This window comes from Chiloscyllium plagiosum, unplaced genomic scaffold (genome assembly GCF_037043375.1).
Source record: "Chiloscyllium plagiosum isolate Xiang-an unplaced genomic scaffold, Cpla_swu_hap1 HiC_scaffold_2, whole genome shotgun sequence".
In the NCBI taxonomy this organism is placed as follows: Eukaryota; Metazoa; Chordata; class Chondrichthyes; order Orectolobiformes; family Hemiscylliidae; genus Chiloscyllium; species Chiloscyllium plagiosum.
This window is the reverse complement of record NW_028270140.1, coordinates 35,754,857-35,782,652: the sequence shown is the minus strand read 5'-3', so window position 1 is coordinate 35,782,652 and position 27,796 is coordinate 35,754,857. Positions and strand designations below refer to the sequence as shown.

General features: G+C 40.4%; 1 protein-coding gene across 1 annotated transcript; it reads right to left on the bottom strand.

The window, feature by feature from the left end:
• Window positions 1–27,000, bottom strand: gng10 (guanine nucleotide binding protein (G protein), gamma 10). The gene is made up of 3 exons (XM_043716098.2): window positions 26,781–27,000; window positions 9,466–9,597; window positions 1–1,379 (listed from the first exon to the last, which is right to left on the bottom strand). Exons 1-2 carry the CDS (start codon window positions 26,859–26,861, stop codon window positions 9,472–9,474), a joined length of 207 nt encoding a protein of 68 aa, XP_043572033.1. The 5' UTR covers window positions 26,862–27,000; the 3' UTR covers window positions 1–1,379; window positions 9,466–9,471.
• Between the last annotated feature and the right edge of the window lie 796 nt (window positions 27,001–27,796).

Below are 27,796 nucleotides of genomic sequence, written 5' to 3'. Positions count from 1 at the left end.
TACATTTAAAAAGTTGTTTACTTAAAAAAAACTTTTCCAAGTCATGCATTTGTTACATGTCACAATTCAAATACTTAAACAGATTGTTACCAAATTCATTCATCTTTGAAGCAATTCCAAATTATATTATCTTGGAATGGAATAAACATATTTAATCATTAAACTAACAAATTAATAAATGTTTTAGGTTTACACATGCACAGCAGGTTTAAAAATAATTGAAATCATTACTCTGCACACACACAAATTTCCAATCTTGGGTGACTGAGGCTTAAGTCATTTCATGTAAAATTGGTGCTAATGCAACACACGTGCAAGGTAGGTACAGGCTGAACTTCAGTTATGTGACCAGACTGCATGATTCACCAAGCTAATCATTTCACACCAGATCACAAAACACATTTTAAAAAAAAATTATTTCAAATAAATTTAATGAAACCACACAAATGTGCTACATAATTGTTAAGATTGGTTACAATTAATAATTAAAGAAAAAGGTAAGATGTTAAGGCAGTTGTATGCCTGCCATGTCACAGCAACTCAAAAAGGATGGTGACAATTCTTTGGAAAGACTTGGTGAATAACATTCAAGTGTTTGTTTTGTAAATGACCTGTACTTGTTTTTTTTTGATAACCTATAAACACTGTAGAGGCCTAGGTTATATCTTGACTGCTTATCTTTATGGCAGTAAAAAAAAGCAATAACATGCACAAACTTTACTTGACAGTACTCCACTATCCAAGTGGGCAATGCACTCTTCAAGTGGCATTATTTTCTTTAATTAGAACAAACTTTACTTACTTTTTAAAGGCAAAATTAAATACACTCCAAATGCAGATTATAAACTATAGCACTGGCGAGCTGATGCCAAATTCATCAGGGTTATTTTGCTGCTAATCATTAATCAAAGATTCTCATTTGAAAAGCAAAATGTAGTGAGGCCCATCATCACTACTGACAATTTTCCTTCCAAGAAACCCAACCATAATGGGACTGACTAACCTATAACTAAAATAATAATTAAGATATTAAATGTAGGCATAATTATCTTTGTATTGTTTTTAGTTTTAACAAAATTCCAACAATTTCACACAATAAACCTCTTGCCCTTCAACCAATTGTAAGCATATTACAAATTGAATATAAGGCATTTCTATGACACCAACTTGCCCACTGCTGAGAGGTTCCTAATGCAAAAACATTTATATTCCACAAAAAGGTAGAATACTGCCAGATTAGTAGGAAACTCTTATATAGATACTAATAAATACAGAAATTGTTTTGGCAAAGAAGGAAGTAAATAACAGTACGGAAAAATGTTCTTCATAAAGAGGCAACATTAGTCATCGACAGGTTTCTTCCAAAAGTATCCAATTTCCTGCAAGAGAGAACAGATCATAAAAATTAAACAAAACGTCCTGAGAGATAACTAATAACAGATGACTGATAAAAAGCTTTGAAGCAGAAAATGGCTTGCAGGCATAAGAGGACATGGAGACTTTCTGAAGTACGAAGTAAAGTTTCAAGGGTTTTAAATAATATCCTTTTGGTAATATTTCACACAGATAAGTGGGCAATAAAAATCAAAGCAGGACCAAAAATAAAATGAATGCTGTAAATTTGAAATAAAAACAGAGTACAGTTCTGGCAGCACCCAAGGTGAGAGAATCAGACTTCATGTTGAGATCAATGACCATTTTACAGAACTGATGAAAGAATACAAGCATGCTTTAATTACTAAACTCTGGAAAATTACCTTTTCAGATAAAACCTCACTGACTAACTCAAACTAAGTGTTATTCACTCAATGTCCATGCTCATTGATATTTATAAATTCTTTCAATTTTAAAATTCACAGCTTGCTTTTCAAATGCCTGACATCTCCGGCTATCTCTAACCTCTTCCAGCTTAGCCTTCTCTTTGCCTCAGTACTGGCCTCTAACACATCCCCAGTTTTAATTATTTCACTAAGTAGTGACTACATCTTTAGCCACAAAGGCCCTACACTTTGTGGCTTCCTCCCTAATCCAGATGATCATCTCTGCCTCCTTCTAGAAACTCCTTAAAATCTAACTCTCTGATCAATATTTTAAATCAATTCTCCTAATATCTCCTGATGTGGTTCAGTGACTAATCTTGTTTGATAATGCTCATGGGACGGGCTTTGGATTTGTTCACTATGTTATCTTGGTCACATTGTTTCAATGAAAGTGGTTAATGTTACAACTAACTTATGACACAACATATTTTATCCTCCTGTCAGAAGCAAAGCCATTCCCATGCTATGAATACAAATGAATAGGGATTAAATGCAGGGATGTTAAATAAGTATTACATCTCTCTTTTTTTCCCAAACAGTTTACCAAGTGCACCTTCGGTCATTTGTGTATTTTAAAAACGCAAATTAACTGCAAGCTATTATAACCTGATTCTACAATCTGGGCTCCTTGCAACAACAGCTCCCATCCAAAAAGCAAACTTAGCTCCATGACTCCTAAGAACGTCATTCAAAAGAGAAGGCCAAGGGCATGAATCAGGCTGGATCTGCCTTACAATAGTTTCCTCTGTGTAATCAAACGTCACTAATCTACAACAGATGTGAGAATCTATGGAAAAAAATTGTTTAACCCAACACAGGAGTTATTGGAGGTCAAATACAACATACCAACTAGAACACAATAACTCAATTAATTTCTTTTTCATTATTATATTCTAGTACTGACATGTATGATTAAGAGTTCTTTTGAGAGGAGTTTCAATTTCTCTCCTCTCAGTACCAAATCCTGCAAATCTCTTTTGCCAACTTGCCCACATTTTGTGGACACCATGTGCCGACAGACCATTTCAATATGGGAGGCATCACCACTATGTCCAATCTAACCCTGACCTCACCCACACTCAAATATATTTCCAATTCTCTTCTCACTCACAATCAAATTATCTTCAGCATGAGTCTTTAAAAGATACTTGAGACTGAGTGTACGATTTTTACCATTCATGAATCACAGTGACATTGAGATTAAATGGTGCACACTTACAGTTAATCCTGATAATTGCACAGAACTAATTTGGATCCTTTCTGAACTGCACAGCTCAGTTGTGCGGTGTTTTTGGGCAGAAGCAAATTCAGACTCCATCATTGACCTTTTTTTCATATTTTGAGGCACTTCCATTCTCACACTGTTTCCTCCTCTCAGTAATTCTCTTCTGCCCGGTCTTGCTATCATAGCCCCCCCAGTCTTCCTCACAACCTCATTCCCACTAACCTGTCCATGCTGCAAGAATCCCACTCGCCTCCATTTAGGTTCTGGAACTTGAATTTGCAGACTGCTATGGTCCAAGGAAGTGGCCACTGCTCTTGGTGGCACTACTTGGACTATAGAGCCTCTGGGCAATCTGATCAGCCACTGAGGTGGAACACTAGCCAACAAGGAGCTGAAATCCTGCCTCCAGCCTATTAACACTCCATTAGAGAGGATGTATTCCTAGCCAACTCTGAGGCAGGGACAAGATGTAGAATTCTGCCCTAATCAGTTTTTTTAAAAATTAAGTTCATTAGATTGTGTCTCAAATGAAAATGACTCAGTGACAAAGCCCGATGGAAGTTCTTGCTTAGGCACTGCTTGTTTACACCAAAGTTGGGAAAGCACATGATACTGCTCATTAGTAACGTAAAGCTTCAGGCCATTATAACAGCAACTCAGACACAATGAAACTTCAGACTTGATACAAGTCATATCAAACAGCTTCCCATCATTTTGGGAACAATTGATTCTTAAAAATGAGGTGACAAGTCAGTATCATGAAAAGACAATTCCAAACAAATTCCCAAAAGGTTTTGAAGCTTTATATATCCTGATGATGAACATAATTAGAAGCAGGAGTCGGCCACTCAGCCCTTTGAGCACGCTGCACCATTCGATAAGATTATGGCTAATCTGATTGTTGTCTGTTGTCCCAACAACCTTTGATTCTTTTGTCAGTCAAGAATCTTCTTACCTCCCTCTCAATTATGCCGATTCTCTAGCCTCTGCATTCCAAAAGCTTATGACCCTCAGAAGAATATACTTCATCCTAAATGGGAGACCCCTTATTTTTAAACTGTGACTCCTAGTTCTAGTCTCCCATGAGGATATCCTTTCAGCATCCACACCATCAAGTCCCCTCAGGATTTCTTGTGTTTCAATGAGATCACATCTTAATCTTCTAAACTATAATGGATGGAGGCTGAACCTTTCCTTATTATTAAGCCATCCATGGCATAATTCGAGTAAACTTCACTAAACTGCTTCTAACATTTTAACATCCTTTCTTTAATAAGATCACCAAAACTGTACACAGTGCTGCAGATGGAGTATCAAAGTTCTCTGCAACTCTCTATTTAATACAATATTCCCCTTGCAATAAACAACAATATTCCATTTATGTTCCTAATCACTTGCTGAATGTGCATACTAACTTTATATGGCTCAGGTACCAGGATATCTAGGTCCCTTAGTACTATAGAGTTCTGAAATCTCTCTCCATTTAAATTTTACCCCTCTCATGGTTCTTTCAAGGTGGAGTTGCAGGTAGACAGCATAGTGAAGAAACCGTTTAGTAAGCTTGCTTTTACTGATCAGTGCACTGAGTATAGCAGTTGAAATGTCATGTTGTGGCAGTATAGAACAATGGTTAGGCAATTTTTGGAAGACTATATTCAATTCTGGTCTCCCTGCTACAGGAACAATGTTGTTAAACTTGAAAAGGGCTCACAAATGATTTACAAGGATGTTGCCGGGGTTGGAGAGTTTGAGCTATAGTGAGAGGCTGATTAGGCGGAGGCTGTTTTCCCTGGAGTGTTGGAGGCTGAGGGGTGTCCTTATAGAGGTTCATAAAATTATGAGGGGCATGGATAGAATAAATAGCTAAGATACCAGAGAAAGACGTGGGATCTTCTCGCAGGTTAGAGGAGTATAAAACTACAGGGCATAGGTTTAAAGTCAGAGGGGAAAGATTTAAAAAAGATCTAAGGGGAGCTTTTTCAGGGAAAGGGTGGTGCATATATGGAACAAGCTGCCAAAGGAAGTGGTGGAGGCTGGTACAATTACAACATTTAAAAGGCATTTGGATGGATATATGAATAGGAAGGGTTTAGAGAGATATAACCAAATGCTAGAAAATGGAACAAGATTAATTTAGACTATCTGGTCGGCATAGACAAGTTGGACTGAAGGATGTTTCCATGCTGTACATCTCTGTGATTCTATAACATCTTTCCTATAGCAGGGAGACCAGAATCGAATGCTGTATTCCAAAAATGGCTTAACCAATATCCTCTATAGCTGCAATATGACATTCCAACTCTTATACTCAATGCACTGATCAATAAAGGCAAGCATATCAAACACTGTCTTCACTACCCTGTCTGCCTGTGACACTACCTTCAAGGAACCTGCACTCCATTGTCTCTTTGTTCAGCAACATTGTTCAGGACCTTACCATTAAGTGTATAAATACTGCCCTGGTTTGCCTTACCAAAATGCAACACCTCATATTTATCTAAATTAAATTCCATCTACCATTCCTTGGCCCATCTGATCAAGGTCCCATTGTCCTCTAAGATAACCTTCTTCCCTGTCCACTACGCCTCCAATTTTGATGTCATCTGCAAATTTACTCACCATTCTGCCTATATTCACATCCAAATCATTTATATTAGTGACGAAAAGCAGTGGATCCTTGCAGCACACCGTTGGTCACATGCCTCCAGTCCAAAAAAAACCACCTACAGTAAATGCTGGAAAAGCACAGGTCAGGCAACATCTGAGGAGCAGGAGAATCGACATTTCGGGTGTAAGCCCTTCATCAGGATTTCCCACAAACAAACCATGTTGATGATCCCTAATCAATCCTTGCCTTTCCAAATACATGTAAATCTTGTCCCTCAGGATTCCCTCCAGCAACTTACCTATCACTGCTAGCAAGTTCATCTGTCTATAGTACCCTGGCTTTTCCTTACCACCTTTCTTAAATAATGACACCATATTAGCTGTTCTAGTGTCTTTGGTATCCCATTGCTATTAATAATACAAATATCAGAGCATGGAGTACAACAATCACTTCCCTAACTTCTCGCAAAGTTCTGGGATATACCTGATCAGGTTCCTGTGATTTATCCATCTATGTGTGTTTTCAGATGTCCAGCACCGTCACCTCTGTAATATGGACACTTAAATAGATATCGGTATTTATTTCCCCAAGTTCTCTACCTTCCATTTCCTTCGCTACAGTAGATACTAATGTGAAATACTCATTTATTATCTCACTCATTTCTTGTGGTTCCATACATAAATGGCCTTGATCTTTAAGGGGTCCGATTCTCTCCATAGTTATTCTTTTGCTCTTAACGTATTTATAAAATCACTTTGGATTCTCCTGAACCCTATCTGCCAAAGCTCTCTCATGTCCCCTTTTCGCCCTCCCGACGGTTTCTCGAATAAACTCTTACCACCCTTATACTGCTCAAGGAATTCACTCAATCCCGGCTGTCCATACCTGCCATAGACTTCCTTTCTCTTGACCTGATCCTCAATATTTTCAGTCATCCAACATTCCCTACACCTACTAATCTTGCCCTTCATACTAACAGGAACATACTGCCTCTGGACTCTCATTATCCTCTTCAGTGAAGTCAGATGCAAAATATGTGTTCAATTTTTCTGCCATTTCTTTATTTTACATTAATGACCCGGACACACTCTCTAGAGGAACAGTGCTCACTTTGCTCTTTGAAATAAACTCTTACAATCTGATTTTATATGAATAAGCTAATTCTTGTTTTTCTTCTCCTTGTTTAATACTCCTGCTCCTTAACTCTTAATTTCATCCTTAATTTTTTAAACATTCTTTGCTGTTTTTTATATTCTGTCCAATGTTTCAATCTTCTGACCTCTCATCTTTGCAGAATTATACTCTTTTTATGACAGTTTGATGGCATCATTAACTTCCTTAGTTAGCCATGGATGCTGCATCATTTCCTTAGAATCTTTCTTTCTAGAGAAGCGCGTGATGAAATATAATGGCTTCAAAGCGACAATTTGCATTTATCTTAACAAGATGGTATCTCAAGGATTATATTGTTACCACTAGTATTTGTGAAAGATTACAGTAATTAACAAAAATAACAGAAAATTAGGCAAATTAGGCAAAAGAGTTAAATATGACGATGTCTCTAGATATACTCAAAATAATGAGAAATCATTTTTATATGGAATATACAGAATAGAAACAGGCCATTTTGCCTGACCAGTGTGCATTTACGCTCTACGTAAAGGGAAGTTATTAAACAAACCAGACTGCGACAGGGTGTTATAGAAAACTTAAGAGATGAAGAGGTGGGGTATTAGGAAATACTTTGCATCTAATTTTAATTATTACAGGATGGTACTCTGCTCAAAATAAACACAAATATGTTTCAGAAACATCTCAAAGGACAAATAGAGCTCATGGTGTAAGGAGAAATATATTATCATGGACAGATGATTGCGTGACTAACAGGAAGCTGAGAGTAGATTAGATTAGATTACTTACAGCCCTGCAGCCCAACAAGTCCATACTGACCCTCCGAAGAGCAACCCACCCAGACCTATTCCCCTACATTTACCCCTTCCCCTAACACTACGTGCAAATTAGCATGGCCAATTCACCTAACCTGCACATTTTTGGACTGTGGGAGGAAACCAGAACACCTGGAGGAAACCCATGCAGACTTGGGGAGAATGTGCAAACTCCACACAGACAGTTGCCTGAGGTGGGAATTGAACCCGGGTCTCTGGCGCTGTGAGGCAGCAGTGCTAACCACTGTGCCACCGTGCTGCCAAATAAATTACTCCAAATAAGTACAAATAAATTAGCTTTTTTCAGGTTGGCAAGCTGTAACCAGTGGAATGGGTCAGGAATCAGTGCTGGGGCATCAGCTACCTAAATGACTTAGGAGATGGAGTCAAATTTATAGTTGCTCAATTTACTATTAATGCAGAGATAGGTAGGAAAGTAAATTGTCAGAACATAAAGGATCTGCAAAGGGATTTGGGCTCATTGGGCAAAAAGTTAGCAGAGAGAGTATAATGTGTAATAGTGTGAACTCTTGTTCACATTTTGAACTATGTACAGCTTGAGTGTCTTTATTTGAGAAAGGACAGAATAGCATTAGAAGCAGTTCAGAGAAGAGAGGTGATCACATTGAAACATTATGATTCTAAGGAGTAGATGCTGAGATGTTGTCTCCCTCAGACCAGAACCAGAGACTAGAAAAATAGATAAAATAGAATGTGAAAAATAAGAGACTGCAATTTAAGATGGTGATGGGGAGAATTATTTTCTGAGGGTTGTTTCTGTGTGAAATTCTCTTCCCTTTAATCAAATGGCAGAGCTGACTTGAGAGGCTGGAAAACCTACTTTTAATTCGTATGTTCGAAAGATGCAGACTAAATTCAAGGTATGAAATCTAAAATTAACAAGTTCAGAGTTCATTTATCCTGGTTACTGTGAAGAAAATGATCAAATATATGTATCTACAGTAAAAGCAAAACTAGATTCTGATATAATTCCATGAACAACACCTTCAAGTTGCTTCAAATACACTGTGCCATAGAGACAGACATTTTGCCCAGCTTCGAATGCACTGTAAAGGTCTGCATGTACAGTTCATCTGATTCAAGTCTTCAAAATTATTGATATACTGATGATGTGCAATTGAACAGTTCAGTTGAGTAGGGCTGCATTAATTTTTTTTAAAAAAAGAAATTGAGGTTGGTCATAAAAACAACTGTCTCAGGTGGTGATTGATCCATGCAAGAGCAATGCAGGAGGTGGCAATGAGGAATATGGATTGTATTTCTAACAAAATTGTAATTCTCCCAATCACCATTTTAAATTAGAGTCCCTTATTTTTCTGATTCTATTTTATCTTTATTTTATATAATATGGTTGTGGTCTGAGGGAGACAACATCTCAGCATCTACTCCTTAGAATCATACATATTACAATGGTGATCACCTCTCAGTCTTCTAAATTGATATAGGCCCAGTCATTCCTCCTAAAGTAACCCCGTATTCTCCAGAATCAATTGAGTGAACTTCTCTGAACTGCTTCTAATGCTATTCTGTCCTTTCTCAAATAAGGAGACCCAAACTGTACGCAGTTCAAACGATTGAGGCGGAAGATAGGTAAGATTTGGGACACTTAACCACTCAGTCAAGGCCTTTCAGGATTTGCCAGTGAGGGATTCTAAGGAATCTTGGTCAGTTTCTTGAATTGGTTACATGTCTTTTCTTTTAACTCACAGGGAGGGGGATAGCTAGGAATGGTCCTTTGTTAAAAAGACAAGTTCTAGGAGTCCTAGTGACCGTTTATTCAAAGTGTATCACATAAGACAATAAAATATGACAGAAACTGCTAAGCTTAAGGGCTGCTTGATGTACCTGATTTTAGAGAAGGGAACAGGACCTAGGTTCTCTGAAGGGGTTGCTTCCTGCAGGTAATCCTACCAGCAATGCATCTTTACAGGCATTCTGGACGCAATACTGCTGGAGTTCTGTGGCAGCTTGTGAAACCTGTATTTAAAACAAAGATTGTCTGATTGCATTTCATGCACAAAAGCAGAGGAGAAAGATAAATTATAATTTATGTGGCATCAACTTAATTCCCACAATTTGCTCACCTATCTAATCAAACCTGGTTTTCACATTCTCAACAATTTGTACCCAGCTTGTTCTGTTGGTGTGAGACCAGAAGTCAATTGAAGTTTTAGATTTATGTCTCACATTGTGAATACCGATCTAAAGCTACAACCCACTGCCAATGTGAATAAGTTTCTCTTTATGAATATTGACCAGAACACCAGTAATAGCTTCCCATTCTTCTCTGACAGTTCCATGGGATCTTTTATGCCACTCGAGCAAGCAGATAGATCCTCAGACGAGCAACTCAGAAAGACAGCACCTTCAATATGCAATGCCAGTGCATCTTTATGTTCAACAACAAATGGGAACAATGCAATTTTTCCTCAGTTTTTTTCTTTAATAATGTTTCCACCAGGTTTTGAACCAAGGATTTTTCATGCGATTGGCAAACAGGAGAACTACACCTCTACAGAAATAAATATGTTAGTTCGTTATCCAAAGAGTGTTTTCTCTTTCAGAGTAAACTGGGTGTCAAAGAGTGCTTTCTCCCCTGAATCCCTGACCTAGAGATACTTGACCTTAATTTACTAATTAAACAGCTACTTAAAGGGGTCTTCTGAAGCAACAGCAGTATCCTGACCTGTGGGACAGAAGGTCTGAGTTTAAATCTCATCTACTCCAGGCATGTGATCGCATGCCTGAACAGTTTTTAAACGCAGCTACCTGGGTCCTTAAACTCTGGAATTCACTCCTTAAACCCTGGAATTCACTCCTTAAACCCTTTAGCCTTTTTATCAAGCTCCCCTTCTTTAAAATATTCCTCTAAATCTACTTCTTTGGCAAAGCTTTTGGTCACCTGAATTGATCATTATGGAGCTGTGTTAAATTGCATTTGATAACCACTCCTGTGAAATAGCTCGAGATGCTTTACAACATTAAAGGTGCAACATAAATGCAAGTTGTTGTTCACTTAGCTGATTCCAGTGTGTTTATTTTTGCCCTTTAGTGTGTGTTCTAGTCTCGCTTTTGCCCTGCCCTACTACAAACTTCCCCACTGCAGAAGCTGGAATTTTGTGCCAGTTTCACCTTTAACAGAAAAAAAGCAAAGAACTGTGGATGCGAAAACAAAAACAGAAATCGCTGGTGAAACTCAGCAAGTTTGGCAGCATCTTCAGGGAGAAAGCAGAATTAACATTGTGAGTCTGGTGACTCTTCATCAGAATTTCTTTAACAGTAATGTTTTTCTTCAAGCTTTGGCTGTACATCCCCAAAACGTCAGCACTGAACACACAAGACTGAAGCTCTCCTTTAATTGTGATTTGACAAAAGTGCAAACTAGAAGCAGCTAGAACTCCAAAGACGTCAATGATGCACATTATGCATTTTAGTGCCTTTATGTTTTTGGCAGATGCAGAGCCAGGGATTCAGATCCCAGTCAAAATGTTGGACACAGCTGAAGCAAATACTGATCAACTGTAGTCTGCCATAACAATGTTGCAGAAAGGGGAAAACCAGTCCTGAAAGATCAATTCTGATTCCGATGCATCTAAGTCATACAATAAAGCTCAGTGCGATGCGGAGTTTAACTCCAGGTTTAACCCACATTCCTCGCAGTATGCCCAAAGCCAAAAAATTGTGTACTGCAAACTTAAAAAAAAAATTCTTGTTAAAGCAACGCCACAGAGGCAATAGCTCCCTGTTAAAAGTTTTTCAAGGAAAACATGACTCACCGAGAGTGAGTCACATACACAAAATTTATACGTAATGAACTAATGTATTTCTACAGCTCACATTTACAACTCCACACAGTTCGTGGATCACCCAAAGCTAATCACTGAAACATTTATGAATTATTGCTTGAATTATTGGTGGGCTTTTGGCTCATTGTGCTTGTTCGAGGTGTTTGAAAGAACTATCCAATTAGACCAACTGCTTGGGCTCCTTCTACATAGCACAGGCATCATTCTTCTGCATATTCCCATTGCAAAGTCACTTTCTGTTCCACTTGTGTCTGTTTTCCTTAACAGTAAATCACTTCGCAACCAAGTCCTACTCTGGTGTTTTTAAGTTCTAGGCAGAATGGTTTAAATTTCTGGGCTACTTCAGGGCATTGACGCAATAAGGTCTTTCCCTTTCCCTCCTTAATCCTTTCCCCAATTGATGCCTACCTCTGTATTTCCTTCAAAATTATATCTTCAACATTTTCCAACTGACAAAGGTTATGGATCCAAAATGCTGACTGCTTCTCTGTCCATAACTGCTCCCTGAAATGGTGAGGTACTTCTAGAATTTTCTGTTTCTATTTTGGGAAATGTGAATTTTTGTTCTACATTGTTTTTAAAAGTGAAACAACAATTGGACACCCAAGGCAAGACTTTCACTTTTACGAGATTAGATTAGATTACTTACAGTGTGGAAACAGGCCCTTCAGCCCAACAAGTCCACACCGACCCTCCGAAGAGCAACCCACCCAGACCCATTCCCCTACATTTACCCCTTCACCTAACACTACGGGCAATTTAGCATGGCCAATTCACCTAACCTGCACATTTTTGGACTGTGGGAGGAAACCGGAGCACCCGGAGAAACCCACGCAGACACTGGGAGAATGTGCAAACTCCACACAGACAGTTGCCTGAGACAGGAATTGAACCCAGGTCTCTGGCGCTGTGAGACAACAGTGCTAACCACTGTGCCACCCATGGGTATCTTGAGTTGGGAAACTCCTCAATTAGGCAAACCTTTCTCAGTAGATAGTGTTCCACCAGACCCACCTTTCACTCTGGGACATACGGAGTGGGTTAGATTCTGGCCCATTGCCCTCTGAGCTGGAGCTGGCAACAAGCCTGGCCGAATGTCAAGATAGGTAAGTTCTCTGGGGCTTTGTCCTGGCTGTGTGTTATCCCCATCATAACCCCACATCAAAAAGAGCAAAGTGCTCACCAGGCTATTTGAGCTGCCAATCTTAGCTGGGAACCTTGAACCCCTCCCCCACAGACCAATTCCAAACCAAGCTAAGATAATTAAAGCTTTTGTAAATCAACCAAACATTCTATGTAATGTTGATAAGTTGCATGTCACTGTAGGTGCTACTTTATATTGCTTCCCCTCTATTTTTGTCCTCCCTGTTCCAGTTACAGGCTACAGGCTCTGGCGATGGTCAGTCTCAGTGCTGGTTTGGATGCGCTGGAGACTGTTTATAATCCTTACCAAGAGGCAGTCATTGTAACTGATAGAACACAGATTTTTTAACTCTCACTGACACTTTTTCAAAAAATGCAGAGATCAGGCCATTTAAAAGACAGTCACACTGTGACACTTTAACAGATTATCCTTCCAGAGTCTATGTATCTACACCATAAACTTATGACTCCCACACTGCGGTTTAAAGCCCCTGCCACAGTCAAAAAGAGGTTTGTTTGAACCAGCACAGAGTTCAGGTTTCCCTTGTCCGATTCACATCCGCCCCCACCCTCTCCCCACAAAGGGAAAATCTCTCTATTGGAAACAAGGTTAGACTCTAGCATCTGGGCCCCAAGCAAATTTGGAAGCTCTACAAAGTCTCCACAGCTTGGCTCATGCAAAAGAAACTATAGTCAAGCCATGCAAGTAAAAGGAAAAGTGCATTTAACTATATGCTCATAAATCTTTTGGTCACAGTGATATAGAAATAATATTGGATTTAGCTTGTGCTGAGGGGGTAGTCAAGGTTGAAGTTTGAGACACTGAAACAGGATGTTGATTAGGATGCACCTCAATGTTTGTATATATTCTAAAATCTTTCTGATGGCCACTGAATAAACACAAGAATTATGCAATGCTTGGTTCTATTTCAAGAAAACTATATAAGTGGTTCAGAATTACAGCATAACTCAATTTGGAAACTTACTCAAGTTCCATTGAGAGGTGCCATGAAATAGCCTGCATAGATATCACAAGTTTCTAGATATAGGATTGCGTGCATTGCTCAGTGTCTGGTACCTTCTGAACTATTAATAACTGAAAGTACGGGTTACCACTGTCACTAATTTCTATGAATTCTTCAGGCTTATGCAGCATTGCAAATAAAATTCGAGCAGTTTTCAATTGATAAGAGTCCAAAAATATTAAAAGCTTTACCCCAAGTAGTAAGAGATTTGGGGAGGAAAGGCGGAGATATATGGAGATAGGTATGCAAATCAACCATTAAAATGGAGGATGAATAAGAGGTTACAGGGAAAGGGTGAGATTATGGAGGTGACTGAAAATGAGGGTGAGGTGAAATAAAAAAACCACAATCCAGTGTAGGTCAGTCAGCAGAGGGCTGATGGGCGAACGGGACTTAAAACCAGTTGGGAAACAGGAAGAGCTTTGGATGAGTTCAAATCAAGCGGAAAGGTAAACAAAATTGTCGTTTTAGATCGGTTCTGCCTCACAGTGTCAGGGACCCGGGTTCGATTCCAGTGTCGGGCAATGTCTGTGTGGAGTTTGCACATTCTCCCGGTGTCTGTGTGGGTTCCCTCCAGGTGCTCCGGTTTCCTCCAATGATCCAAAGCTGGCCATGCTAAATTGTCCAGAGTGTTCAGGGATGTGTAGGTTGGGTGAATTAGTCAGAGGTAAACGTAGAGTAATGGGGAATGGGTTTGGGTGGGATACTCTTCGGAGGTCGGTGTGAACTTGTTGGGCCAAAGGGATTCTTCTAATTCTAAATCATTGCATGGCTCAGTGTCAAATTCCTGTCTGATAAATGCTCCTGTGAACTGCTCTGCATCTAAGTATGTTGGCATTTAATGTCAAACTCCTTAATGACAGACTGGTACTATATTTAACTGACAGATCCAAATAGCTAAAAGATTGTAGAAGTGAAGGAGGAACTTCAACTCTTCCTTGACCACAACTCCAATATTTAATTTTAATGCCCAATAAAAGTATCAATATATTACTGCTAAAAAATGGTTTCTCAAGTTTTGAGACAGAACATGTGCAGAGACTAAATCCAGCATTAGTTGATCAGCCAGCCTACAATTTGAGACACACAGTGACTTCCCTTCTCATTTTTAAAATAATCTGTATTTAAACGGTCCTAAAAATAGAGTCCCACTGCATTCAAATTTCAATTTCTCTAGTTTTCTTAATATTCATTCATGGGATTTGGACATCATGAGCAAAGTCAGCATTTAGGTGGGGAGATAGTGGTGTGGTGGCAATGTTGATGGATAAGTAATCTAGAGGCCCAGGCTCAATGATCATGGGTTTAAGTCCCACCGTAACAGACACCGCTGGTCACTCACTCAAAGGGCAATGAGAGGGATAAGCAACAAATGTTTCCCTTGCCAACTGCACCCACATCCCATGAATGAATCAAGTAAATTATTGCCCATCCCTAATTACCCCCAAGAGTGTGGTGGTGAACAGGATTCCTGAAAACAACTGAGTGACTGGTTAGGCCATTTCAGAGGGCAAGTCAGAGTGAATCACAATGCCGCACGTTAGGGATCACATAATTTCCTTCCGACAAGAGGATGAATAAACCAGACAGGTTTTTAATGACAATCCAATAGTTTCACAATGGCACGATTGCCAATATAAGCTCACCATTCCCGGCTGATATGATTAATTGAATTGAATTCTCAAGCTGATGGGATAGGAACATAATTCCTGAAGGGACTCTGGAATCCGAGTCAATCATAATTTTCTAAAGGAAATCAGATAAGTATCTGAAGGGGAGAAGTTTGCAGGGCTGCTTGCAAAGATTTGGCGAGTGGAAAATAACTGGATAGCTCTTGCAAAGCGTTGGCACAGTCACAATGGGCCGAATGAGCTCTTTCTATGGTGCCTCAGTCTACAAACTGATGACCTATTCAAATACATGTTAAAAGTATTGTTGGAACCAGAAAAGAAAAAGAGCAAAAATGACAAAATACCTCCCAAATGTGTTTTCATTTTCTATTGTTGAAAGATTGAGATGTTTTCTCTCTCCCACAGTAGAATCAGCAGAACATTTAAAAGCTTCAACCAAGGCATTCGTTACAGTGTAGCATCTCATGCAAGATTAGAATCTACAGCTACGGGGGAGGTTTCACTCCTCAGAAATCATTTAAATGACAGCTCATAAAATATAATTTTCAGGTCACTAATCACCTTGGGAGTTGACCAATTAGAGAGCTAACGCATAAAAAATGATCATCATCCATAAAGGGGACAGTGTGACGGCCTCATAGTTTCAGAAATAGTTCCTCTGCTCCGTGTTTACCTGTCCACTGAGAGTTGTCCCATTCCAGATCAAGCCCAGTTTCAGTCAGGAGCTAAAAGCTCCATTATATTACTATTGCTGCAGGCTAACGTGTTTGCTATTTGATTTGATTTAATTATCTGAGTGAATAGGCTGTGCAGTCATGAGAACATGGCTGGGTGCTTCTAACTTTTTCGGGAACAGCAAATGGGGAGGAGGAAGAGAGTCAATAAGGACATGGAACTATAGAGCAAAGAAACAGCCATCCTGCCCATTGTGCCTGTGCTGGCTCTTCAGGAGCTATCCAGTTAGGACCACTTACCTCCCCTCATGGCTTCCCATCTCCTCCTACAAATTTTCAACCATTTATTCAATATTCTTTTGAAGGTCACGACTAAATCTGGTTCCATCATCCTTTCAGACAAAGCTCTAATGAATGTGGCATGAAGAAGGTTTTAATGTCTACAGGTTTTTTTTTTAAAATAAAAGAGTAGATGCTAGAAATCTGAAACAAATACAGAGAATGCTGTACAGGTATGGCAACATTGGTGGAGAGAGTAACAAATTTAACGTTTTCAGTATTCTTCAGACTGGAGAGGAGTTGGAAAACTTTTTGGTATACTTTTGACAGTGGTGGAACAGGATAAAGATGGCAGATGGTGTAAGGACCCAGTGAAAAAGACAAATGGGCTATTAATTGTGATGAAAGAGAAAAACAGATGGGGGTAATTTAAGGTGTGATAGGGAGAGAATAGGTTCTCCTTACTTCAAGAGCAAAGTAAACAAGATGCAAACAAGCCTGGGGGAGGGGAGAATGGAAGAAAAATGGAGAATAGACACTTTGCAGGTAGTTTCTGAATTTATGGAATTCAATACAGAGACCTCGAGACATCAAAGTACCTAAGTGGAAAATAAAATATTATTCCTTGAGCTTGGACTGTCCTTCACTGGAACACTGCATCAGTCCCAAGACAGAAATGTTAGCATGTCACACATATTGAATTGGCAGGTGACTGGAAGATGGGGTCCCTCCTACAGACAGAGCCGAAGTGTTCCAAAAAGTGGTCATCCACCTGCATTTGATCTCACTAATGTAAAGTAGATCACATAAAGTAATCCTTTGAATGTGGAGATTAATGGGGTGGAAATTGGAACCCAATTGCTGTTTTGGGAAAGAGGGGAAAGGGTGAAGGTAAAAGTACGGGAAATAGGTCAGACAAGGCCCTGTCAATCATAATGGGCAGGATGGATCATACTCAGTCAAGGAAAAAGGAGAAAAGGAGATCATGTCGGAGGCAGCCTGGTGGAAAATGAAATCATCAGAATAGATGCAACAGAGATGGAGAAACTAGGAGAATGGAATGCAATCCTGGCAAGAAGCAGGGTATGTGGATGCGCAGTCAGGGTAACTGTGGGTTTGTAATGGCTATTGGTGGACAGCCTATCCCCAAAAATTGAAATAGTGAAGTCAAGGACAGGGAGGGAAAAGTCAGAGATAGACCAGATGAAGGAGAGAGGATGGAAATTGGAAGCAATGCTGATCCTTTTCTTCAGTTCCATACAATTATCCACTCTGTCCATCCCCGCCTCGCCTCAGTACAGGACCCATTCTCTCCCTTTGACACCTTAATTTAGACACATTTTACATCTCTCTCTTTCACCATCATTAACAATCCCTTTTCCTTTTACACTGGCCTCGACACTATCTGTTGTCTTGCTACCTCTCTGTCAAAAGCCTACATAAAAAAATCCCCATTCTGAAGAAAAGACATACTCTACCCTCGTGCTATTTTCCCTAAACCCCTGCCCTGATTACTAACCCCACCTGCACTGGAAACAGTATGTCCGGTTATTCCATTCAAACTCCCTAAACATTCTGAACACGTTCAAGTATTTACATATGGAAGTAAGAAGCAGTTATGTCGAGGTACACGAGCATCCATTGAACACAAGAAATAGCAGGAGTTGGCCATTTGGTCCTTTGAAGAAGATTGAATAATATCACGGTGATTTTTATTGAGGAATCATCTCCACTTTCTCAATCCCCATAACTCTCAACTTCCTTGTCGATCCAAACTCTAACTCAGCCTTGAATATATACACTGACCAGCCTCTACTGCTGAGTTAACAATCCGCAGAAGAAATTTCACTACATTACCTTTTTAAAATGGGAGACCCCTTATTTTGAAGAGAAAACAAACATTCTCCCAGGATCAACTCTACCAATTCCTGAAAAATTCTACATTTCAATAGAGTCACCTCTCATTCTTCTAAGTTTCATGTGTGTAATGTAACAATAAATTATCCACTACTCCATTAGAGATTAATACTGCTGTTTTTTTTGCACATAATGAGTTCTCTCTACCTTTCTTGCTCTCTGTTTGTTAAAGATCCAAAATTTCCACATGTTTTCCCTTACAGAAGAATGCATGAAATATTTACAGGGTAGTGAAAACTGTAACATGATTAATTAGGATATGACTTATATTCCACTGGAGATCTTTCATGCATACTCTCATTTTCACAGTTTTGACAAACATTAATAATCAATTACATACTTGGAAATGCAGCCCATTTTATTGCTAGTTTACTGAAAGTTACTAGTAGACAAAAAGAGAATATGATAAACACTGTGCAGAATATGTACAGCAGGGTCAGAGAAAAGGCTGTTGTGGGTTACAGAACAAAGCCAAGGTTAGGAAATGTAAGGTAGACAAGGAAGCTGGAAGAACATAGCAAGCCAGGCAGCATCAGGAGGTGGAGAAGTCAACGTTCCGGGTGTAACCCTTCTTCAGGCCTAGTCTGACTCACCATCTCCTGATGCTGCTTGGCTTGCTGTGTTCTTCCAGCCTCCTGCTTGTCTACCTTGGATTCCAGCATCTGCAGTCTTTTTACCTCTAACTAAGGTTAGGAACTGTGACTGTTTTCCATCTCTTAATGCTTTACACAATGGTGGTCAGATTTCTGTAAAACATTGCCTGATGGGATCTCAGGAACACAGCCCTCCAGAGGTGAGATAGCCACATTTGCTGCAGAGGAAGGCAGTGGGCTGAGATGGTGCAAGATTCTCTCCCAGCTCTCTTCTCAGCCAGCTCAATGTCTCGTTTCTGCCTTATCTTTTCTGATGTCCCTCAAAACTGTCAACATCAAGAGGTCACAGCTGTCAGTGGCCATCTCCATGTTGCCCTTGTCAACGTCCATCAGCTTTAGACTTCACTTGTAGCGGACATGGGAATGTTCAGGAGGCCATGGCCCTACGGCCAGTTCACCATCTAGAAAGTCTTCGGGTATATAACTGGCACCAACACCCCCCATCCCCGGTGAATGTGGCTGAGCCAGTGCTGACACTGTTACCTCAGTAATGAGCATATACTGAAAGCAGCAGCATTCTCTAGGATCTCCGAGTTGGTGACCTTGTTCTGCCAAGAGATATTAACAGTATGATGAGACAGCGAAGATGGAACCTGGCCAAGTCAGTTTCATCAACTTAGGATAAAGGGCAACAATGAATGGACTAAATTGAGAGCAGGTTCATGGCTTTGCTTGGCCATCTCCTGTTCTTATGCTCTAAAGGCATCTTTACAGTCTCTTCATTTGATTGATTTATTGTAACGTGAACTAAAGTACAGTGAAAACCTTTGCTTACAAGCAGTGCATGCAGATTGCAGTAAGCAAAGATACACAGATCAGAGGTTGTAAAACACACTTAGAGGCATACAGGTTACATTGCACAGGGTGTGTGTGCCAGGTGAGATCAATGTTAGTAAGACCAAGATTATTTGAGACTAGAGAGTCGATCAGTCTAACGACAGCCAGGAAGAAGCTATTCCCAAACCTGCTGGTGTGCACGCTCAGGCCTCTGTATTCTCTGCCTGATGGAAGAGGTTGTAGGAGATCATTACTGGGGTGCGATTGGTCTTTGATGTTGGCAGCCTTTCTGTGGCAGCGAGCCATGTAAATGGAGTCCATGGAAGAAAGGTTGGCTTCCGTGATGGCCTGGGCTGTGCACACCATCTTCTATAGTTTCTTATGGTCCTGGGCAAAGCAGTTTCCATACCAGGCTGTTATGTACCCAGACAATGTGCTTTCAATGGTTCATCTGTAGTAGCTGACGAGGGTCCTTATGGACATGCCAAATTTCCTGAGCTGTCTGAGGAAGTAGAAGCATTGTTGTGCCTTCCTGACCATCACATCTACATGGGAAGTCCAGGAAAGGTGATCAGTTATCGTCACTCCAAGGAGCTTGACGCTGTTCACACTCTCAATCTCAGTTCTGTTGATGTAGATGGGGCGTGTGCTCCTCCTTTCTTTCTGAAGTCAATGATCAGTTTTTAGTTTTGCAGATGTAGAGAGAGGTTGTTCTCACTGCACCACATCACCAAAACCTCTTATCTCCCCTCTGTATTTTGACTCATCATTGTTAGATATCCGTCTTACTGCAGTGGTATTGTAAGCGATTGTGTAGATGGCATTCATTTGGAATTTGGCAACACAGTCATGGGTGTACAGGGAGTACGGTAAGGGGCTGAGAACACTTCCTTGGGGGTGCTGCAGTATTGATTGTTATTGTGGATGAGGTGCAGTTACCTATCCTAACTGATTGCAATCTGTGGGTCAGAAAGCTGAGGATCCAGTTGCAGAGGGTGTAGCCAAGACCATGGTCTGAGTTTTGAGATCAGTCCAGAGGGGATAATGGTGTTGAAGGTGGAGCTGATGTCAATAAGCAGGAGTCTGACATAGGTGTCCTTGTCCAGATATGCCAGGAATGAGTGCAGGGTCAGGGATATGGCATCCGCTGAGGACCTGTTATATGTCAGGAGGCAAATTGTAGGGGATCGAGGCAGACTGGGAGACTGGAGTTGATGTGGGCCATGACCAGCCTCTCTAAATACTTCATGATTATTGAGGTCAGAGCCACCAGTTTGATGGTGGTCTTCTTGAAGCAGGTGGGTACTTTGGCTTGTAGGGAGGTTATAGATGTTGGTGAATACCTCTGCCAATTGGTCCACACAGGATCGGAGTTCTCAGACAGGGACACTGTCCAGGCCAGTCGCTTTCTTTGGGTTGACTCCCAGGAAGACTGATCTGACGTCTGCAGCATTCAGCGTGGGAACAGGTGTATCCAGGGCTGTCAGGCCACTGACATTCTGCTCAAACTGAGCACAGAAAGCATTGAACGCATCAGAGGGGGTTGTGGAGACAGCTTTTGAGTTCAGAATTCGTGGGTTTGTTGCTTAAAAAAAATCTATGATTTAGTCTCTACTCTTTAAAGTTTCAACAATCTGGACAATCAGCTTCTTATTTTCTTCCAAGTTTGTATACACGTCACAAGCTCACTGTGATGATGCTGTCACTTTAAGAGGTTATTTTGTCCTGGTTTTTCTTTGATGGGGTTTTAAGGCAGAGGTCTCTGTGAAAGTAAAATTTGAGGCACCCTGGGTTTTTTTTCCCAAAAAGTTGGAACAATGGAAGCAGCCTGGGTGTGACCAGCTCTCTCAGGCCAGGCTTTCTAGGTTTTTTTTTTAGTTTTTAGGTTTAGTTTTCAGAAGCCTTTGGGGTCTCAAAAGTTGAAAACTTCAGTGGATATGTCATGACCGATATGCTTTCTCTGAATTTTCCTCCTGGATTGAAGAATTACATGTGAGAATCTGTGTCTTTGCCAAAAGGTGTGTTTAAGGAATGTTACTATATTGGAACAGTTAATTAGTGATAGTTAACTATTATTTGGTTAAGTTTTCCAATTGTTAAGTTATTCTAAATTCCTCTTTTGTTTGTAGTTTAACTATCGTGTTTAAATAGATTGTTTTACTTAATATCGAGTAGTTTGACCAGTTGCTTCATATCTGGAAGATGGCACTTCACATATAGCTTTAAAATAAGAAAACGTGAGGGTCTAGGCTACTTACATGAAATATTTCATGGGGTTCTGGTTTGATCCAGAACACACACCCATTACATTCTGCCATTATCAACACCCCACATCCACTCTATACTAGTGCAAAGAATTGTTTTAAATAGAAGAAAAATTGAATCGAATTAAAGGTCACAAATTTTAGCATGAACAGGATTGCCCTGGACAAACAGACAGTTTGTCCTAAATAATCCCTATCGGTTGCAATATTCCACTGGAGCCTGCTGTCACCCCTCTTCATCTCACCATATCAACATATCCTTCTCTCTCCTTCGCCCTCACATATGCATCTTGTTTCCTTTGCATTTATACGATTCATCTCACCCATTCCCTGTGGTGTTAATCCAACCATTTTCATTGATGCTTTATTCTACTCTTACTACAGACATTCAGTTGCGATAATTTTATTTTAATTTTAAAAGAAATCAGTAATAATGTAAAATTACATGTAGCATCTAAACTTGTACTCAGGAGATCTGTCACAATTCCCATTTTGTAACTGAAATAAAACTCCAAAACATCCATCAGCCACATACACTATGCCTCAGTTCCCCAAAAAACAGCTAATTTGGGGCTTATCGTGTGCAGTCCCCTGATACACCCACTAAATGGAGACCTGGAGTGGGAATCTAGAAGAAGGGAGGCAAATTATATGAGAATTTAAGAGTTGAGGACAGGCAAAAAAAAGGAATGAAATGCTAATTTGATTCCTAAGTTCAGCTGCAGAATCACCAAAACAATGACTTGTATGTTGTTGAGAAGGCAAATATGTTGCTAGAGGTTTCCATCTTGCACTTGGAAGAACAACCACAAGAATACCAAATCTCAAAACCTCATACTGCAGAGGGATGGTGGAGATATTTGAAATTTCTTGCATTTCTCCTGATGTGTGCAAGGTGAAAAGCTTTCGCAACAAATCTCATTTTCCGGTAAAATTCACATTCTGTATGAACAAACGTTTTATACTAACAAACAACATTGACTTGTACAGAATGTGAATTACGATCTCCAGCTTTCAACAATGAAGCAAACTTCTGACCTTGTGGTTAAGTATAAATAGTAATTCTGAGCAAACAGTATATTTCAGGCATCTATATAAACAGAGTCTCTGAATTACTGATTTTGAGTCCGTCCTACAACACAACTGGCTACTTCTCTAATGCAATATTGAAGGAGTGCTGCATTGTCAGAGGTGCTGGCTTTCAGATAAGACAGTAAACTCAGTTGCCCCCTCAGGTGGATTTAAATGATTTCAAGGCAAAATCTTTAAGGGCAGCTGGGCAGTTGTGACCAGCCCAATATCCCTCATTCAATACCACTATGACAAATTGCCTCGTCATAGTCTGCGTGCTGTTTGCTGCGTGCAAACCTACCATGTTCCTACATTATAACTTTGACAATGCTTCAAAAAGGTATTGCACATGGCCATTTACTGGGATTTTTGTGATGTGAACATTATCTAATCTCTTGCTAACTCAGTGCTGGTTGTTATCCAATTCTTGTTGCCATTTCTACAGTCGTTACTCAGCATTGAGGATGACAAGAGGGTTGATGACTAAATTTAAGAAATTAGCAAAAGGAAATCAGGAGAATTGTTTTACTCAGTGACCATTGATGACCCTAAAAGGTCAAAGGAAGCTGATTCAATAGTAGAGAAAGGGACAAATACCTGAAAAGGGAACATTTGCAAGGTTATAGGATAAAATAAATGAGTGACATTAGGTGAATTTCTCCTTCAGGGAGCCAACACAGTCACAATGAGATAAACAGCCTCCTTCAGTGCTATAACCACGCAAGTCTGAAGCAGGTGTTCAGTGGTACTGAGCTTGACAATTGCTGAAAAAAGTCATTTTATTCAAATATGTTGATTTGCACTTAATAGGATAATTCACAAGAATGCTAATTTCAGGGGAAATCCAAAACTGATAATGTATGAGGGGAGAGGGTTGGCATATTCAGATTCTATAACAAGTAGAAATTTCTATTTAAGACAGAAGTGGACTCAGTAAAAGTCGTTTGGTCAGGGACTCCCCCCCCCCCAGATCAAAGTTGCCATTTTTTCTGAGATTAAAAATAAATCTTTTGAATCTTTCAATAAAGAAAAAGGATCTGTGGTGACTGGCTGCAAGTATTGATTCTGATGCAAATATTCAATATCCATCCAATCATTCTGAAGAGTCTGCGTTCCCCAAAAGGAGGAAATGCCATCACTGCAAACATTTTTGATCAGAGACTAAAATAAACGAGGAAGTTAACATGAAATGTAAAGATCTGAAGCCATAGACAGCCCAGGGACACCAGCTGCAAAACCTGAGTCAATAAACTTAACCCTACACACTTTTTAAAAACTGCACATTCAACTTTTCTTCAATCCAATCGCTGCAGAACACTAAATCTGAACTAATGCATGTTAAATATGAGAATCTCATTGTGGAGCTATTGTCAAATCTTAACATCAAAAATTAAAGCTATTTTGGGAGGAACGAGAAAGACGCAGAAATCTCCTGCATTCCCTGTAAAAAGGAGCAATTTACAATCCCTAAACTAGGTTATTAGAATATGCATTTGTACAGCGTCTTTCACATTGCAAAATGCCCAAAGCACTTTACCATAGTCAAAATGTGAATTCCACCTGTTTTCTCCCAAGAAACATTTTTACATCATGACACAGACAATATCATTTTGACTGCGCCTTCCATTATTAAGGATTCATGATAGTTTAATCAGATTTCGATTTGCAATTGTTAAGACGACTCAGTAGGTTGCTCTATACTAAGAAGTAATCTCTACTTAGCAGAAAGATCAATGTGGATCTAGATATTTTGCTCCCTTCCCCCCACCCTTTCATTTGCTCAAAACTTTTATCAAAACATATCTATCTTTACTCAGTTCCAGTGCAGGGTCATCATTGACTCAAAACATTAGTTGTTTCTCGACACAAACACGCTGCCTTATTTGGTGAACCTTTCTTGAATTTTGTGGCCTCTTGATCAAGGGTGGGCTCAAGCAACGTTTAAAGAAGGAGCAAAAGGGACATTTTATGGTAGAAATTCCAGATTGTAGGACTCCAGGCCGGCACAAGGTACAAAATGAAAACTGGATATATAAAAGAATCACAGAGTTACAGGAGTGCGGAGTGGCTGTGTAACTTTCTCCAACCTTCAGACAGATGAGAGAATAACCCCATTGTTACAGCACAGGAAGCCATTGGCCCTTCAGGTCTATACTGTTTCTCCTCAGGAACAATTCATCTACTGCCATTCCCCTGCCTTTCCTTGCACATTGTTCCTTTGCAGATAATCATCCAATTCCCTTTTGATTGAACCTATTTCCACTGCATTCTTAAACAACGCATTCCTGATTGCCATCGTTCCTTTTGCCAATTACCTTAAATCTCTACCTTCTCATTCTCGACTCTTTCCATAAATGGATAGTTTCTCCGTATCTACTCTGTCCTGGTCCCTCCTAATTTTGAATATCCATATTCAATCTCTTCTCAGTCTTTGCTTCTCAAAGGAGAGCAGTCCCACCTTCTCCAGTCTGTCTGCGATACTGAAGTCCCTCACCTACCCTTGTGGATCTTTCTAGACTCACTAATGGCTTCACATCCTTCGTAAAGTGCAATGTCCAGATGTAGATCTTAGAATTATAGAATCACTACAGTACAGGTAGAGACCATTTGGCCCATCAAGTCTAGCTGAATCTTTGAACAGCTTCCAACTCAAACCCACTCCCAGTCTGTAACCCTGCATTCCCCATTGCTAATCCACTGAACCTTCACATCTTTGGATTGTGGGAGGAGCAGAGCACCAGTGGAAACCCAAGCAGACAAGGTGGGAACATACAAACATCCATACAGACAGGTTGGAATCGAACCTGGGTCCCTGTCATTGTGAGGTAACAGAGCTAACCACTGGGCCCACTGCACAGTGGGTGTAACACTCCAGCTGAGGCCAAACCAAAGGCTGTGAAAGGGTTTTCAAAAGACAGTCCTCACCAAAATAGACTGATGTGTGTTGAGATGGGTGACACTCAATCCAGATTAGGATAGAAACAACATTAGAGGGGCTGAAGTTTATGAAGGATACAAAATGGAAAAATATGTTCAAAATGTTTAGGCTAGGCCCCAGCACCTCTGACATTCCCTGCATACAGCCGAATTCTCGCTGAACTGGTAAATGAACCTCACCAGTTCTGGTTGAAAAGATGCTAATGAACAACCACTGTGGTAAAAATAGATGCTACTCTTCTTGCATTTATAAACACAAATAAGATAAATGCGACATCGAGTGCTCTTTAAAAAGTTCTGGTGAGACCTGAAACGCTAACTATCGCCATCTGTACAGAAGCTGAGCTTCTGGATATGTTCAGCTTTTTGTGTTGATATTTCAAAGAGGGCTGTGAAGCGCTTTGGAACATCCTATTGAAATGCGTTATATAAATACAAGCCTTTCTTTGCACTCTGGTACACTTGAATTTCTGTTGGCCGATTGTGTAAATGCAGAGATGCCTTCAGCTCTGCTCTGAACTGCCTGACTATACAAAGTTCCAGGCAGGCCGGAGCCCAGCAACATAAACAGGCTTCTGTCTGGCACGAAATCAAAAACTACATTCGCGGTTCTCTAAAGAATGCAAACCACTTGTGAGATGATCGGTCAGAAAAGGTATTTTAGGGAAAGAAAAAACTCGAGGCTGGATGAATCATCGGGGGGGGGGGGGGGGGGCTGCACTGTCGCTTTTGTGCAACTATATTGCTGGGAGGGGAATAACTTTTGTACCTCTGCTTCGAGGTTTTGCAATGCTGTATAAGGGAGATGAATCTATTTTAACACGGAGTGCACAGTGAAACTAAATGAATGCCATCCATTATTCCCGCTCCCTCCTTAGTGGGATACAATTTGTTGAGGTCCCTTTGCCGGATTCCCGGGAATAGAAGGTTGGCGTTCGCTCCAAAATGTAACGAGTTGTATCCACGCGTTTCATTCAACCCACCTTCATCCTCTCTATCCCTGCCTCGAATTTCAGCTGCTCCACCATCCGCTGCATGCTCGACACGTTCGAGTTAGTACTCATGCTTTCTTCCCCCCCACCCCAGTACTTTCTTTCTCCTCTCCCTTTTCAAATGCCGGGACTGTAGCTCAGAGTCTTACTCTGGGCACTTTGCAAATGCTCCACCCGAGTTGCCACGAGAGGAACTGATGTCATTGGGATTCAGCAGTGAAGAGAGAGCGGCCGCTGAAACACACACAGTTAACCATTGCCAGTGAATGCAAGATGGGTAAAAGCTCCAACAGAAGCGCTCACACCGCCATCTACCTCCTTACTGGGAGATTTGCGGCTGTATTCGTGAATAAAGTTAAAAAAAATCACCCCCCCCCCCCCAGGTTATAGTCCAACAGGTTTAATTGGAAGCACTAGCTTTCGGAGCGCTGCTCCTTCATCAGGTGGTTGTCAATGTTCGTGTTCTAGAAAAGTGACAGATACTACGTTTTTTTTTTGAAAAAGCCATACAGCAAGGAAATAGACCCTTCGGTCCATGCGGAACATCATCCCAAACTAAATTTCCGCCCCTCCTCCTGCCAGCGCTTGGCCTATAACCCTCCAAAATTTCTTATTCAAATACTTGTCTAAATGTCTTTTTGATAAAGTAACTGTACCCTTCCACTGGAGGTTCATTCCACACACAAACTACTCCATACGTTAAAAAATTGCCCGATGTCTTTTTAAAATCTTTCCACTCTCACCTTAAAAATATGGTCCCAGTCTTGAAATCCCCCACCCTAGGGAAAAGACACCTGCCATTCACCTTACCTAAGTAAAAACAATGACTGCAGATGCTGGAAACAGGATTCTGGATTAGTGGTGCTGGAAGAGCCCAGCAATTCAGGCAGCATCCGAGGAGCAGTAAATTCAACGTTTCGGGCAAAAGCCCTTTATCAGGAATAAAGGAAGAGAGCCTGAAGCGTGGAGAGATAAGCTAGAGGAGGGTGGGGGTGGGGAGAAAGTAG

What these genes read in the sequence shown, in the direction of transcription:
- gng10 (XM_043716098.2), bottom strand. Translation starts at nt 26,861, where the DNA reads ATGAGTACTAACTCGAACGTGTCGAGCATGCAGCGGATGGTGGAGCAG. An exon ending in CAGGGATAGAGAGGATGAAG is followed by an intron (nt 9,598 to 26,780) that starts GTGGGTTGAATG and finishes TTTTAAATACAG; the next exon opens with GTTTCACAAGCTGCCACAGA.